General features: G+C 40.5%; 2 protein-coding genes across 5 annotated transcripts; one reads left to right on the plus strand and one right to left on the minus strand.

The window, feature by feature from the left end:
• Positions 1-690: 690 nt before the first annotated feature.
• On the minus strand, positions 691-5,913 carry vps29 (VPS29 retromer complex component). Of its 2 annotated transcripts, XM_031753555.2 has the most exons (5): positions 5,792-5,913; positions 4,760-4,771; positions 3,299-3,490; positions 2,618-2,853; positions 691-1,196 (listed from the first exon to the last, which is right to left on the minus strand). In XM_031753555.2, exons 1-5 carry the CDS (start codon positions 5,792-5,794, stop codon positions 1,079-1,081), a joined length of 561 nt encoding a protein of 186 aa, XP_031609415.1. In that variant the 5' UTR covers positions 5,795-5,913; the 3' UTR covers positions 691-1,078. The 2 variants fall into 2 exon arrangements, with proteins under 2 accessions (XP_031609415.1, XP_031609416.1); XM_031753556.2 differs by lacking the exon at positions 4,760-4,771 and having other exon boundaries at positions 5,792-5,860.
• eif5 (eukaryotic translation initiation factor 5) lies at positions 5,889-14,838 on the plus strand. 3 transcript variants are annotated; one of them, XM_039603022.1, is made up of 12 exons: positions 5,889-6,001; positions 6,843-7,068; positions 8,311-8,590; positions 8,772-8,853; positions 9,368-9,540; positions 9,888-9,999; positions 10,194-10,324; positions 11,222-11,383; positions 11,565-11,726; positions 11,878-12,042; positions 13,548-13,688; positions 14,389-14,838. In XM_039603022.1, exons 3-12 carry the CDS (start codon positions 8,519-8,521, stop codon positions 14,485-14,487), a joined length of 1,299 nt encoding a protein of 432 aa, XP_039458956.1. In that variant the 5' UTR covers positions 5,889-6,001; positions 6,843-7,068; positions 8,311-8,518; the 3' UTR covers positions 14,488-14,838. The 3 variants fall into 3 exon arrangements, with proteins under 3 accessions (XP_039458956.1, XP_031609405.2, XP_031609406.2); XM_031753545.2 differs by lacking the exon at positions 5,889-6,001 and adding an exon at positions 6,029-6,240; XM_031753546.2 differs by lacking the exon at positions 5,889-6,001 and adding an exon at positions 6,278-6,520.
• The last annotated feature ends 402 nt before the right edge of the window (positions 14,839-15,240 follow it).

The following is a 15,240-nucleotide window of genomic DNA, read 5'->3' on the forward strand; positions in this document are numbered from 1 at the left end:
TCATGATTTGTACCAGGTGTGTTATTTAACCTCCTAGGACCTGCCGTCCACATATGTGGACATCACATTTTGGGTTATTTAGACCAAAATACTCAATTTTGCTCTACAAGGACATTATACTGCTACTGTTCTATTAAAATCTTAAACGAATATCCTCTTATGTGGCTCTTATTTTTCTTAAAAACAAAAATAAGGTAAAAAAAAAAAAAATCTGGCAATTCTTTGTTTTTACATTCATCGGGCCCCAATATGCCCAAATATCAAAGAGAAATTAAAAATGCATGTCGTGGAAGAGTTCAGGTCTTAGGAGGTTAATGGGGGCATAACTAGAATGTTAGACAACACTATAATATATGCAAAGATGATCATAATTTCCTTTGTGGCAAAAATCAGTGCTTTGCAATTTTCAGAGACGCAAACAGCTTTGAGTGTAAAAGAGCGAGTTCAAGTAGCCTGAAATCAGGAACAGGGAGGCTTTTTTCTGTCCGTATGGTATCACAAAGTTTCAGTATTATCTGGATTAATACTTAGGGGATTTCTTTTTCAAATAAGCACGTTGAGTTATCCTCAAAGTTTTCAAGACAGAAGAGTAAAAGTATAAATAAATTAGAATTTCCCAAATGAAATACCGAAACACTATTTATGCATGGCTGTTACTGCTGTCAATATAATTTAACACACAGCAACAGATGGAGTGAAATTACATCTTTATTGTGGGAAAGAAATGAAAAAAAGGAGGCTAACTACAGGAAGCAATGGCCTGTTACATGTACAGGACATGAGGAGGGTGTTTATTAAAACAACAACAAAACAAAAGAAACCCAAAAAGAAAAAAAAAAAATGGCACCCAATATTATTGCATTCTCTACAGTTACCAAAAGACAGCTCAGGTATAAGCAAATGCTGATGACATATAAACAATATAATACACAGGTCTTTTAGAGTTAACTTACAGAAGTCTGCTATAGCATTAACACTGTGGTGACTCTGAGGGAGCTGCCGCCCCCTGGTGGACAGGAATGAAATATAAACTGAGCCTTGTTAATGCAATTTTTTCTCCTTCTCCTTGTGCTCTCCTTTAAGATTTCTTGTACTCAATTCGCTCCACCTTGACGTCATCGCCGATCAGCTGATAAACGTACGTGACCACTGTAGATGCCTGGATGTCCATTAATACAAAAGAGGGGATGATGTTGCTGTGAAAGAGAAAACAGATGCATTTCTTTAATTACACCCAGTTTAATGAAAAAAACTTTAACTACAAACACCTCAGAATTAAAAACATCCACAGCAGTGTTTCTTTCCTAGAAGATCTGTGTTAAACATAAATGCTTTGAGCAGGATTTACAGAATTTTAGTTGCTGCCATTACGTCTGTGTGGAGAAAGAAAATTCAGAGACAAATATCTAAAAACCTCAAACATGAATGCAGAACTATCTGCATGGAGATCTGTTATGCAACATGAGCAAAAATCTGTTTTTGTTATAATTTGGGAAAACTAGTTCATGTTAAAAGATGCCATAATTTAGCTTGAAGCAATCACAGTTTTCTTAGTTGCTGATGATCAGTTCTCCAATTAGAATTAGTTATCAAAATATGAAATCGTTCCAAATATTCTACTACTTTGCACATTCATTATTTTTTGGATTTCTAAAAGTTGTAGCATATTTAGGGAACCACATAACTAAAATATGATATTCCACTGTGGAAATAATCTCATGCAGACTAACCAAACTAACTGTCAAAATGTCTTTTTGCAATGAAAAGGGAAACAGGGCTTCTTAACTTAACTTGTAAAATAATACACTGAAATTCTGTCAGCTTTGGTTCACTATGTAGAGCCTCCAGTTCACATGCTACAGTGTCTTTGGGAAAGATAATGAAGCCTGATGAATCCACTGGAGTGTGTGTGTGTGTGTGTGTGTGTGTGTGTGTGTGTGTGTGTGTGTGTGTGTGTGTGTGTGTGAAAGTTACAACGTGCTTGGGTGAATGAGGCTTGTAGCTGAAAGTGTCTGAGTGCACAGCTAAGAGCAGTAAAACACTATACAAGTGCAGAGCATGTTTTACTTTTTTCTTTTTCTTTTTTTTTTTTACTTGGTTCTTGCAGGGAGAGTGACGGGTTGCCCAGTGACTCTCAACACTTTTTTTTCCTGCAGTATATGATCACCCGTGTTTTTTCCACAGTACACGTCGAGTAGTATATTGCTGTGTACTTGTTCTATGCAGGGCTGTGTACATTTTCATCCATTTTCACGCTTAAGATCAGAATCCATAGTATTCATGTTGTTACACTACAGCAGTCAGTTAGCCCCAGAAACATACAGTCTGGTAAGATGAGAATGTAATGTCTATAAATGTATCTTATACAGCGCTTTTCTACTCTACTTGAGCAGTCAAGTAGAAATATAATTGCTTTCTATTTTTATTAAGGTTATCTTAATATTCACACTCCAATGATTGCACAGCAGAAACTCTGGGTTCACTATCTTGCACCTAGATACTGATACTTTCGCAGCAGCAGCCAGGGTTCAAACCACCAACCTTCACCAAAATCATGAAAACATGGCTAACTCTCCTCCTAAACAAAGCAAAATTCATGGTTTATACGGGCTCCCACCTTTCCAGGGCACTGTAGGCTCCAGTTGCAGAACCAGGGTTTATGTAAAACTTATTTTCATTCTCAAATGCCTCAAACTTGTGTGTGTGCCCAGAGATAAGGATGTCAACGTCGAGTTGTCTCTGGAGGAGTGCCAGGCTGGCCATGTCACCCCAGGGGATCACTTGATGTCCGTGGATGAGTCCAATCTTAAACTGGCCCACTGTGACCACCTTCTGCTCTGGATAGTTCAGGTTCTGAGACAATATCAGGACAACAAATGAGAGATGAGAAAAACATGGAGTAAAGTAAGGTTTATACACTGGTTTCATCTTACAAGTCTAATTATGGAATAAAGTACTAATTATGCACAGATTTAAACAGACAGCAAATGGCAGAATGAGCTATATTTAAAAGATGTCATGTCCTCAATGGGATCATTTTTGAAAATCATGATCTACATGGATAAATCTCAGTTTGAGAGAACAGCAATTATAATTTAATTACAGAGCAATCCAATCAGTCTTTAGGATCAGTAAATGATCCATGTTCTTCCTCTGTGCTATTTATTAATATGCAGAAACACAATTTGTAGACATCCTGTGAACCCTGTTTTTGCAAATTCTGCAAAATAAAATTGTTTTACGGTGATTAGTATCTTCTATGTGGTTTATTTTATTGTTCACACACACAGACGCAAACCTCATCAAAGTCTCCTCTGACGATGTGCACATCCCCAGCGAGGGTTTTCAGGTAGTCATAGCTCTCCTTGGTGCAGAGGTTCCCTGTGCAGAGAATGTGCTGGATCTTCCCCGGCACTAACAGTTTTTTGAACTTGGCTGGCAACGTGTTGCATCGGTGAGGGATGTGCAGGTCACCTAACACCAGGACCAACTGATATCATCGCACAGACACACGCAGACAGGTTAGTTACCCACAGATGAGCTCTCAGCCATGGCTGAGCATTTCATTTTCCCAGTGGGCCGCATTAGAAAATGGGACAGTTGCAAAAGTGTGCACCAATAAGCTTATAAAGAGATAAAATTCATATTGAGCAGAACTAAGTTCAGCTTATTGGTGTGGCACAACAATCCCAGTTTCTCATGTGGTCCCTTGAAAAGAAATTTATGCCCCATCCCTGCTACAGCCTGTATGCTGCAGCATAAGAATACAGAAAGGAGAAGTGGGCAGAGGACAGAGCCCTACGGGACGCCACTGGTCAATTCTGCAGAAGAGAATAATGCAAACAGATTCCACCATAACCGCTGTACTCCTCAGTTAGTTATTGTTAAATTCTCCTGTACTTTTTTCAGAAAAGTTTTACATTATTGCACAGATTAATTTAGTACAGTGGATAAACAGGTTTCACTCAAAAAGCTCAAATCTGGGAAAAAGGCAACAGTTGTGAGTACGGATCTGACTAAATTGAGTGTCTGAGTCCAAACTGGGTATTGTGAAAGTAACTTTCGACACAAGTGGAAAACAGCCCACGGCAGAAAAATATGGTTTGAATTGGCACAGCTGGATTTCAGACGCTCAATGGCAGATAAAAGAGGTAGTTATGTTTTTACACTACACAAAGAGTCCATGACAAACAAACACCAACAAAACCAAGAGTTTGTATTAAACATTAAACCTACAAATATGTTTTAACTACTAGCCAGCACAGAAATTCAGAGCAATGGCTGTGATAGTATGTGATGACTTGGGTAGAAAAAAAAAAAGTCTGAATTCAACTGGTGAACATTAAGACAAACCAGGACTGATGCACAAAAGTGTGCGAGACCATGTTCAAAATTTTATATTAGAATGTTACACTTGGTCTGAATTTGTGCAATCATGTTATCTTCTGTACTAGTAAACAGCAGTTTACCTTCTCTAAAAACTGATGACCCCCCCCAAAAAAATCATTTAGACTTTGAAACATCTTTTAGCTTCCTGCTGTGTTACTTTTAGTGGATTTCTTGTCATTGATTAGTGTCTTATTAATATTGCTTAGGCAACAATTCAGTGCACTGCAGTTGCTATAGGAGCAGCAGCTACTTGTGCAAGAGATGCAGAAACAGCAGACCTCTGGGGCCATGCAATCCCAGTCCCATGTTAGTGAGCCAGGCAGAGGAGCGATCAGAAAACAGGGATCCAGGACAGAGCGGGAACACTTACCCGGTGACCAGCCTGGTTGTTTGGAGACAGGCAAAAAAGGCAGAGTGGGGTGGTGGGGTGAGATAGAGAGGAAGGCATGATGTGCGTGGAGAGATCAACATGAGGCATGATCAGAGAATGGGGGAAAGAAATACAAAAACAAAATTTAAAAAATGAAAATAAAGACAAGAAAGAGTGGGGACAAGAAGGGGAAACTGAAATTAGAAATTAAAAAGTGAATGGATTAAGTAGACAGATATTAATCATTTAAACAAACAAAAAAAAGGTTAAAACAACAATGTGGTTGAAACAGTTGTTAATGGTCGATGGTTAGTGATAATCATTAAGCAAAACATATTGTAGTCGCCTGACTGTGAGCAAATGAAAAAAAAAATGCGGTGAAGCAAATCAAAGAGATGGCTGCAATTAAGCTCTGATGAATCGTCTAGTATCGAAGTATTTGTGTTTATAAATATGTCGAACTACATAACCTGGAATTTATAAAACATAACAAAATGAATGTAGTCCTGTGAGTTATAGTTCCAAAGGAGCAACAGTCTTGTTTAACTGGGTTATTAAATAAATACATTTTAAAAATGACAGTTCAAGTGCGGGCTGCTAGCTGGATGACAAAAATTAACGCAGAACAGGAAAGTGCTTCGTAAGATCGTAAGATGAAGTGTTAGCTCTATTAGCTCCGGAAGCTAACTCATTGGCAAAAAGGGAAAAGTAAAAGAAGTCGTTGTATCCATCAAACACACAACAAAACTATTCACGAACAAGCAAGACACACTGGGAGTCCGCTGTGCAATGGAAATGTGTGACTTTATGGGTGTTTGCAGTTTGTTCCGGTGAATTTTGGAGACTAAATTGCTCAACTGTCATGTGATCGTTGATCCATCTGAGAACTGAGCTTTACTGCAACACAGCCTGAAACTGAAGCCATGATCACGGCCCCTTTGCGTCGACAGCCAGTTTCATGAAAAAGTCGAGCGCTCGAAGCACTGAATGTAAATGTGAGAAACCGTGGCCTTTTCGCCATTTCATACTCACCATCTTCAATGTTTCGGCTTGCAGGCAGTCAAGTTGAGGAAGCGCCTACGCACGTACAACGTCACGACGTCAGCCAATGGGAAACGAGAATGTGTCTATAAAAGCTTATTGTTTCCTTTTCCTTCCAAAATAAAACAGCTAAAGTATGGAAGAATTGAGAGAAGTATTGAGGGGGTAACACTTGCAGTCTGTCATTGAAAGCAAGATCAGGTGGCTAAAACGATTTTATGTCTCTAATTCTAATTCGTTTGTTTAAAACCTAAAGGATGGGGTTTTTCCCCACATATTCTATGTGCATGTTTCACATACACATGGAGTGCGACTTCAGCAGACTTTTAATTTAAAATTAATGCTGAGACCCGGATATTGCTAAACTTATTGCGGTCGTTAGCTTGACGTTCGTTGGTAAAAGCGACGAGAGTAGCAGCATTTCGCAGAACATTCGAGAGGTAGGTCCGAAATTATTTCATCACATTTTCATGGCCTCATCCTAACGACGATTTCACAGCGATGACTGTAATTTCACAAAGAAACAGCTGCTAGCTACCACCGAGGACAATTTTAATCACGTTATCTTCCGTCAACCGCGTTGATTGGACTTGGCTAATAACTGCGTTAGCTGTGTGACGTCCACTCATTTCATTTTAACGCATGGGATCTGACTATTTACTGGCCCGCAAGCTACTGTTTTCGCATCGGATAATGCTAACAATGAACGTGAATTTGAAGGTACAAATTAGGGATTAATTCTAATAGTCCCGCTTTCATTGTTAGATCTGTAAGATAATTTATGGGGAATTTTACTGTGTAACACGTGCAGCGTTAACTTTAGCTAGTTAGCTGGCCGACGTTATCTTTTCATGGTGTGGCGCTATCGCTAACGGGCGTAATGGAGCGTTTAATCCTCGTGGCAGTTATGCTGTACGTGACGATTGAAATACCCACCCAGTGAACACAGATGGCTGTCTTGCTCGACGTAAACGTTTTACTTTGCAGTTTGTGTGGATAACGAAACGATCTTTTTTTCTTTTTTTTTTTTTTTCCCCCAAAGGTCCCCAAACCCCGAGGACGTTCCAGATAACCTCCTTCTGCCTTTGAGGAAGAGCAGCCGCACTTTGGATACTTTATGGTCTTTAACTGTGCCTCTTTGAGAGCATCAAAATCATTAAGAAACCCTGTTGCAGTCAATAACATCAACCAGCACCAGGCATCGACCACCGTTCACTGCGGCTCTTGGAAGATCAGCGTTGTGTTTATGTCTTTGTTTTGCGAAAACGGTAAGTTTTTGGACGCAATCTACGATTTATTTAAAATTTCTTGCGCGATATATGGTGTGGTGTTATTTGTTTGTCAAAGCTAACGCTTTAGTCAGCGTTATTCAGCAATATGAGACGATTTCTGTGCCACTGTATCAAAATGGCGTCTTCCAGTCCGTCACTCGTGTGCAGTGACTGTATGACGCACTCTGCACCAAGCTGCTAAGCTAGTTAGCTAGCCTCCTCCTGAAATAGGCTCGACCTCTGCCCTTCTCAAAGATCTTAAAATCGGACACCACTGTGTCAGTCGCAAACAAGTTGGGAGGCATTTCAATGCGACTCGCACTTGCGTGTGTGAGACAATAACTGCTGCAGACTTTGTTGTTGATATTAAAACCATCAGCAGGGGGGAGTTGTTTGGCAGCTGCTAGGCCTCCCTGTTTGTGACCTAGTAAAAAAGTGAAGGCCTTATATGACTAAAGCCAGGGGCCCTCATGTAAGACAAAGGGGTTCACAAAGCCCTTTTTTGTGCATTATATGGCAACAAAAGGTGGGAGAAGCATCCAGTTTTGTGGCAGAGCTTTTATTTTTCTTTGGGCCCATGTCATGCTTGCTCACTGTTGGATCACATGGTTATGATTTGGATTTGCTGGGATATTTTCAGTCTTGACCCATTTTTGTGGGAATTCCTGTTAAATTGAGAAAATTATTTGAATAAGTCGTCTCTGGGAGCTACTGGGTCCTCGATTGGTTCTCCCTCTGGCTTGGATCTGTGTCGTAATGGAGTCTGGTCTTTCTTAATAGTGGCAGTCACTCAAGAGCAGGCCTGCACCACAGGAATCTTTAACTGTTTTCCTGTGGATTAGATGCTACCAAGGCTACAAACCACTGGGTTCACAAAATAAACTAGGCCGCATCTTATTGTTCTCATCATGGTGCATTTTCTCAATTGGTTGGTATACAAACTCCGACAGCGGTGAAAAGATGTTTATTTTACGCGATAAGTCATCTGAAATTTAATATTTGCACTGCTGTCTTTATGCAATTGCCGCAGTCATCAAGTTGTTACTTTGTAGAACTAGAATATAAACAAACTCCTCAAGAGACTAGATGGTTAACCAAGTTCTGTAAAGACAGACTAGAAGTGTAACATAAGTGCATGTCTAAAAAAACCCTGTTTGCACCCAATGTAGGATTGCAACACCCACATGAACTGTGGGGTTTCCTTATTAAATATTGATGTTTGTCCCTCTCGTCTTTCAGAGCTGTTGCGCAGCCGTTGGAACCTGTGTGGTGGAAATCTAGACTTCAAGCAAGGAGCTTGCAGCCACAGCGGCACAACGTTTTTCATGTCAGAGACCGAGCACGCTTGCAGTCGTTTATGTCATCCCCTCTTTTCCAGACAGAAGATCCCGAAAAATCCCCAACCAAGATCCTTTTATCTTACTGATAGTGCTAACATCCAGCCAAAATGTCTGTCAACGTCAACCGCAGCGTGTCAGACCAGTTCTATCGCTACAAGATGCCCCGTCTGATTGCCAAGGTAACCACTCGCTATTGGTTTTTTAGATTTGTCAGTTGGGGAGAGAAAACCAGCATCAGAATAGTGGTTGGAATCAGTCTAAAGTTTCCTAAAATGAGCGTTGGGTTTGACATTTTGAAGTCCTGTAGGAAGAAATGTTTTAGTGTAAATATTAACATGTGGGCTTTTCCTTTCAATCCAGGTTGAAGGCAAAGGGAATGGAATCAAGACGGTCATTGTCAACATGGTTGATGTTGCAAAGGCTCTGAACAGGCCTCCAACATGTGAGTAACAACATGCAAATCTTAGTATTTAGCTGTAATTGAACTAGAGCTTGTTAAAGTCAGTTTATTTTCAGAATGACATTTTTGTCGACTTAAATGTTTATCTAATATTCACCTCAGGTGAAGGAGAGATGTTTTGTTTATAGAATTGTTTAAACATGATAATGTGCTAATTACTCAATTTAAATGACCCCATTCGATTGATACTGTAAGATGTGCAGTTAAGGGAAAAATGCTCTTTGGCTTGGTCGACAAGTTTGTGTACTCTTGACATTTTTCGTTTACATAATTTTGTAATTGGAGTATTTGATGCAGAATGGTCAAGCTTAAATGTCTGTCATGTTCAGTGCCAGTTTAAAAGCAAACAAACACCTAATGTTTAACATCTTTAAAAAAACAGTAACATTCTTCAAAATCAATAATTACCAGGGCAAAGTCTCCTTTTTTTTTTTTTTTTTTTTTTTTTTTTTTTTTTTGGGTCATGGTGGCCTCATGTGCTGCTTTTCCTCCGCAGACCCGACCAAGTTTTTTGGTTGTGAACTCGGCGCTCAGACCCAGTTTGATACCAAAAACGATCGTTACATCGTCAACGGATCCCACGAGGCGAACAAGTTGCAGGACATGCTTGATGGGTTCATCAGAAAATTTGTGCTGTGTGCCGAGTGTGACAACCCTGAAACTGATCTGGTAAATATTTCACAGCATCTCCGGGGCAGGTGCAGAGTATTTATTTATTTATTTTTTTGTGGGTGGTGACAGAAAGGGAATCAACAAAGTAATAATTTAATACAACTATATGACTTCATGATGATGATGTCCCCTTTTATTGGCTATTATGAAACTAAATTATTTTTCATTTATTTCCTTTGCATTTACAGCACCTTGTGACTATGAAAATCACGTAGTTAATAAACAAATACTAAATTACTAAATAAGGCGACTTCCCACTTTAAATTTAGTATAAGAAAAGTTGCCTGTGTAAAGAGTACTAGATTGTGTGGCAGTTTTTTAGGTAATAATTTTTGTCCTTGCAGCATGTCAATCCCAAGAAACAAACTATTGGTACTTCCTGTAAGGCCTGTGGATATCGCGGCATGCTAGACACCAGACACAAACTCTGCACATTCATCCTCAAAAACCCACCTGGTGAGACTTTTTTGTTTTTCTCCTTGTTCTGCCTTATTTTCATGAAGAGTTGAAGTAAAAAAATAAATAAAATAAAAATGGGGGGGGGGGGGGCGGCGTTTGAAATTCTCTATGGTGAATCCAGAAAAGGGAACTGCAGCCAAAACCCCAAGACAGACTTGCTAATGAAGACTTTTGTTTTTTCCCTAACACAGAGAGCAATGATAGTGGATCTGCATCTGTGAAGAAAGAGAAGGAGAAGAAGAACCGCAAGAAGGACAAGGAAAACGGCTCTGGCAGTGGCGAGGCTGGAAACCATGACAACTTTGATGCTCCCGAGGCTGTGGTGCGTCTGCTGTGCTCCCAGACACCCGCTGGGCTTCTACAGCCACGGGACACTAGCATAAAACGTTTCTATCATTTCACACACGGTTTTCTCAGACACCGCTGAAGTCAGTAGTAGTCAGCGAAGTGCCAGCTTTTGTTTTAGACACAAATGCCACACAGTCTAGTGGCTTTTGAGTAGAGACTCAAGGGTCTTCTTGTGCTCGTATGCTGTTTTTCTTTTGGTGTAAATTGTAACTTTTTCCCCGATGACCCTTACTCTGAAAAGTTCTCAGCAACCAACCCCGTCAAAATAAGAAGCTCAGAGTTGACCGTTTGCTCAGGTTTAATGCTTGGCAGTGATTTGTGGTGCAGATTTCCTAGTGAAGGATCAGTGTTGTAGAACTGTTCAAACTCCTTAGTATTCACAGTTCATGATATGTATCCCACATTTCCCCCTTCACAGGAATGGTAATAATGATTAAGGTCCACACTGATACTTGTGTTGTGAAACATTCTTTGTAATGGATTTTCCACTGAAAGGGTGGGGCCGACACCCAAAGACCTCCAAAAAGAGTTGGCGTTTGCATAAAAACTGAGTCTAGCAACTTCCACATTTGCACTATACGTGTCCTCGAGGCTCTCAACCGGAACCACTTCCTCCAGTTCAAATGAAAGAGTTCTCTTTAGTCTGAATTTACATCAGCAATTTCTTCTTCCTTTTTTTTTTTTTTTTTTTTATGCAAATGTTTTTTTTCTGGTTGTATTTAATTTTCTTTATCATTATTATTATTATTGGCTGCACAGCCCTCTGTCGCATTTCACCATGATATGACCCACTAAGATGCAAAATCCAAGCAAGCCCGAGTGTTTCGGCACCATCTCGCTTTGCCTGAATCCTCTGTGGTTTCCTGTTTAGGATCGAGATGACGATGATGAGGACTGGGCAGAGGAGACTACAGAGGAGGCACAGAGGCGGCGAATGGAGGAGATCAGCGATCATGCCAAGAACCTGACGCTCAGCGAGGACCTGGAGAAACCCCTGGAGGATAGGGTCAACCTCTTCTACAGCTTTGTGAAAGTAAGGGTCCCCCTGTCCTGAATTTTCCTCGGCAGGAGTTTGTGAAACAACAAAAGCACACTTTAAAAATGAAGAACCGGTGTTCGGTGCTTGGCCTTTATGCATAGCTTTTACTTGCACACACAAGAATTGGAGATACTTTAGTTTCTCCCCTATAACCATATGTTCTTTAAATGTGCAGAACAAAAAGGAAAGCGGAACGATTGACGCAGCTGATAAAGAGATCTTGGCGGAGGCAGAGCGCCTGGATGTGAAGGCCATGGGCCCGCTCATCCTGAGCGAACTGCTGTTCAACGAGAACATCCGTGACCAGATCAAAAAGTACAAACGTCACTTCCTGCGTGTAAGTCATTTTCAAGTCTGTGCTGCGTGTCCTCATGGTGCTGTTATTTGATGCAACCTCAAACTTTGCACTCAAAGTTGAAAGTCTTGTCCTCTTCCTCACATCAGGGTGTGTTTCACATGTCTCATGGCTGTCCTAATCTTTTCCTTAGTTCTGCCACAACAACAAGAAAGCCCAGAAGTATCTGCTGGGAGGCTTTGAGTGTGTCGTGAAGCTGCATCAGGTCCAGCTCCTGCCACGTGTTCCCATCATCCTCAAAGACCTGTACGACGCTGACCTGCTGGAGGAGGACGTGATTTTCGCCTGGGCAGAGAAGGTGAGGGACTTAACTACTAATGTGAAGTTAAACCCTGCGTTCTGAATCACACACGCTCCAGGCAGAAGGGGGAGTGAAGAAATGCCTGCTGAACTTGATCCCGTTTTGTCCAGAAATTAAAAGCCTAAAGGTGATCTGGGAGCAGATGGTAATTAATCGTTACCCCATGAATCGGTTATGAGCATTCACTGATAGATCTTTAAAAGGGAAATGGCAAAGTAAATTAGATTTAGGCTTATTCTTTGCAGCACAGAGCCTTCATTAGAGTAACAAACAATAAAAATCAAAACTGTATTCTACTGAAAGCTGGTATTTGTTAAATTGGTGAAATTAGAGCTTGTCTAATACCCTGACTTTGAAAGACTGAAATGCCTCAGGAGACACTTGGATAAACCTCCAACCTCAGAAACTGTAGCACTGAGCCACTAAAAACGCCTAACAGTATGCAGAGGTGTCAGTCGTCATATCAAACCTCCCTGGTAATATTGATGATTGGAGTAGCGTGAGGAAGAGGTGGTTGAAATCTGTTTGAACAGATTCATTCTGCAAATGAAACATGAGCTCTAATATTTGTCTGGTTCCAGGTCCTTAGCTGCAGGAGTAAGACTGTATTAAGCCTTAAAATTTTATGCAAACAGTTGCTACAAATTACATCAGCCGATGCGTGATTGGGGCAGTACAGCTGAAAGTATAATGCTGCCAAAAAGTTGAGGTCAAGAGCTGTGTTTTTAGGACATGAATACATCAAACAGCAGGAAGTGCAGTGGACTAGGGCCACCTTTGACAAAGAATGAATTCCCACTTCCCCTGTGTGTGTGGTAGCCCAAGCTAGTCTGTTTTGTTTTACCAGTCTGACCATACATTGAATCCACATCTCCCACCACAAGTGGGGAGTGAGAGTGACACACCTAACCTGCACTGCATAACAAAAGCAGAGTGTTGGACTCAACACATCCTTTCAGACAGTGTTTCACCAAAGAAAGCCTAAAAAGGCCAATAACAAAGAAATGTAAGACCTGGTCTTTTTAAAGGGGCTTTGTGTGTGGGGTGAGATTCTGGTGCACTATTGAGGCCCCTAATGGTTGTAAATTTTGTGTGTGGCATATTTTAAATGCAATCAAGCTGGTCTGGGAACAAATAGACACAGCTGAGAGCAAATTGAATTGTGATCAATTCAAAATGTGTGAATTAAATATATTAAACAATAGAAGTGGAGGAATGAGTAGGTATAAAGATTAAAAAGTGCTATTAATAAATACAGAATTAATTGAGTTTTTAAACATTTTGCTGGTATCTGTACATCCTGAAAATTTGAGCTAACGTTCCCTTAACTGTGTGACTTTTACGGTATTTTATTTACTTTGGATACACTAACTGTTGGATGCTAAATACTGCAACAGCAGAATGAAGACTGCAGTTCAAATAGCCCTAAGGGCTTGTTTATTTGAGGTCTTTTACACTGAAATCAGTCATTGCATTAAATCCGTTCTGTTTTTCTTCATCAGGTTTCTAAGAAGTATGTCTCCAAGGAACTTGCCAAAGAGATCCATGCCAAGGCCGCTCCTTTTGTCAAATGGCTGAAGGAGGCAGAGGAGGAGAGCGAGGGCAGCGAAGAAGAGGAGGAGGAAGATGATGAGAATGTCGAGGTAGAGTTATCTGAAGTGGTCACTTGGCTGTGTACCGCTCAGGAGTTACTGAGAGCGTCCAGATTAAAGCAAAAATGATTCCCGTCACTGTCACAACTGCTTCCAGCTGCCACATGTAGTCAGAGCGTGCATTATGGATATAGGTGTATATAAGTGTGTGCACTTACTTGTATACTTATATCCATATATGCATGCATGCACTCACACCAATCTGTCAGCCTGCTCAGGTGTGCTGCATCATTAAATAGGTCAGCTCCGCCCACTAGTTCCTGGAAGAAGTAGGAATAACATTTCCAACAAGGAAGCTGCACCCTGAAAGGAGGAAGCACAAAGAGGCCAGTCCTGTGACTATTGCGTCAATCAATTTAAAATGGATGCAGACTTTTAGTGGCTTTTTTCCCTTTGTATGAAAAACTGCAATTTATTATAAGAATCAAATCACTTTAATATCTGTAGACTATGCTTGGAGAATGACTATGAAATTCCAATATTCCTTTTCACCAGCTCACCACACAGGGTGACTCCGGTCTACTGACATCTCGCTCGTTAGCAGCTTGAAAGTTAATTTCATTTAAAATTGACAGTAGGCATGCTGACGATGAAGGTTAGAGTTGCGACAGATTAGTTTCTACTGTGAGAGGTCTGATGCTGATGCAGTTGAAGGTTTTTATTGAGCAGCTGCATGTTTTCCTGTCCTCAGGTGGTGTACTCGTCCTCTGCCCGCGAGCTCAAAGTGGAGACTGTGAAACCAGACACGCCAGAGAAAGAAGAGGACGACATTGACATCGATGCGATCTGAGAGACTCGAGTGATGATGATGCTTTTCCTGACTTGCGGCTTTGACTCACGATGCCCTGTACTAGCTAAATGGCTGGCCTTTTCCCTCCTTTACTACCTGCCCCACCACCACCCCTCTCTGCGATCCCTTCTCCGCTTAGTGGCATGATTTAACATAGCGCTTTATCTGCTGCACATTAATGCTGTCATTTTGAAGTGTATTCAGTTGATGAAATTAAGTTGCTTTTGGGGATTTGAATCATGGGTGATTTGGGGGTTTTGTTTTGACTGCACTTTTTTTTTTCTTCTTTTTTTTTATTTTGGTCCTTGTATTTTTCCAGTCAATAAAGAATGAATGTTTTGCTATCCAGCACATTTGACTGTTTCATCTGTGAGATTGGACAGTTTTTCTCTGGTAGGTGATTAACAGAGAATCTGAGGGTTAAAAAAAAAAAAAAAAAAATCTTCCCTTAAGTGTTGTGCTGTGAAGCCAAAAGTTTGACCTTTCTAAATCCTAAATAAAATAAAATGATTGTTAAATCCGTAAAAAGAGATCCGATTCATCTTCAGAGCATGATGATGCATGTGTTTTTAAAAATCTGCACTGCAGCTCTGTAAGGGAGGAAAAACATGCATGTGTCCATGTTTTGTAATAGGAAACCAAAGCTCAAACAACACTAGATCAACTATCTGTAACGCCACTGGTTGTACTAAACTAAACATACACCTTCGCCTCATGTTACAGAAAGAGACCTGGAAACTGACTGAGAATTAA

Source organism: Oreochromis aureus, linkage group 19, assembly GCF_013358895.1.
Source record: "Oreochromis aureus strain Israel breed Guangdong linkage group 19, ZZ_aureus, whole genome shotgun sequence".
NCBI classification, from domain to species: Eukaryota; Metazoa; Chordata; class Actinopteri; order Cichliformes; family Cichlidae; genus Oreochromis; species Oreochromis aureus.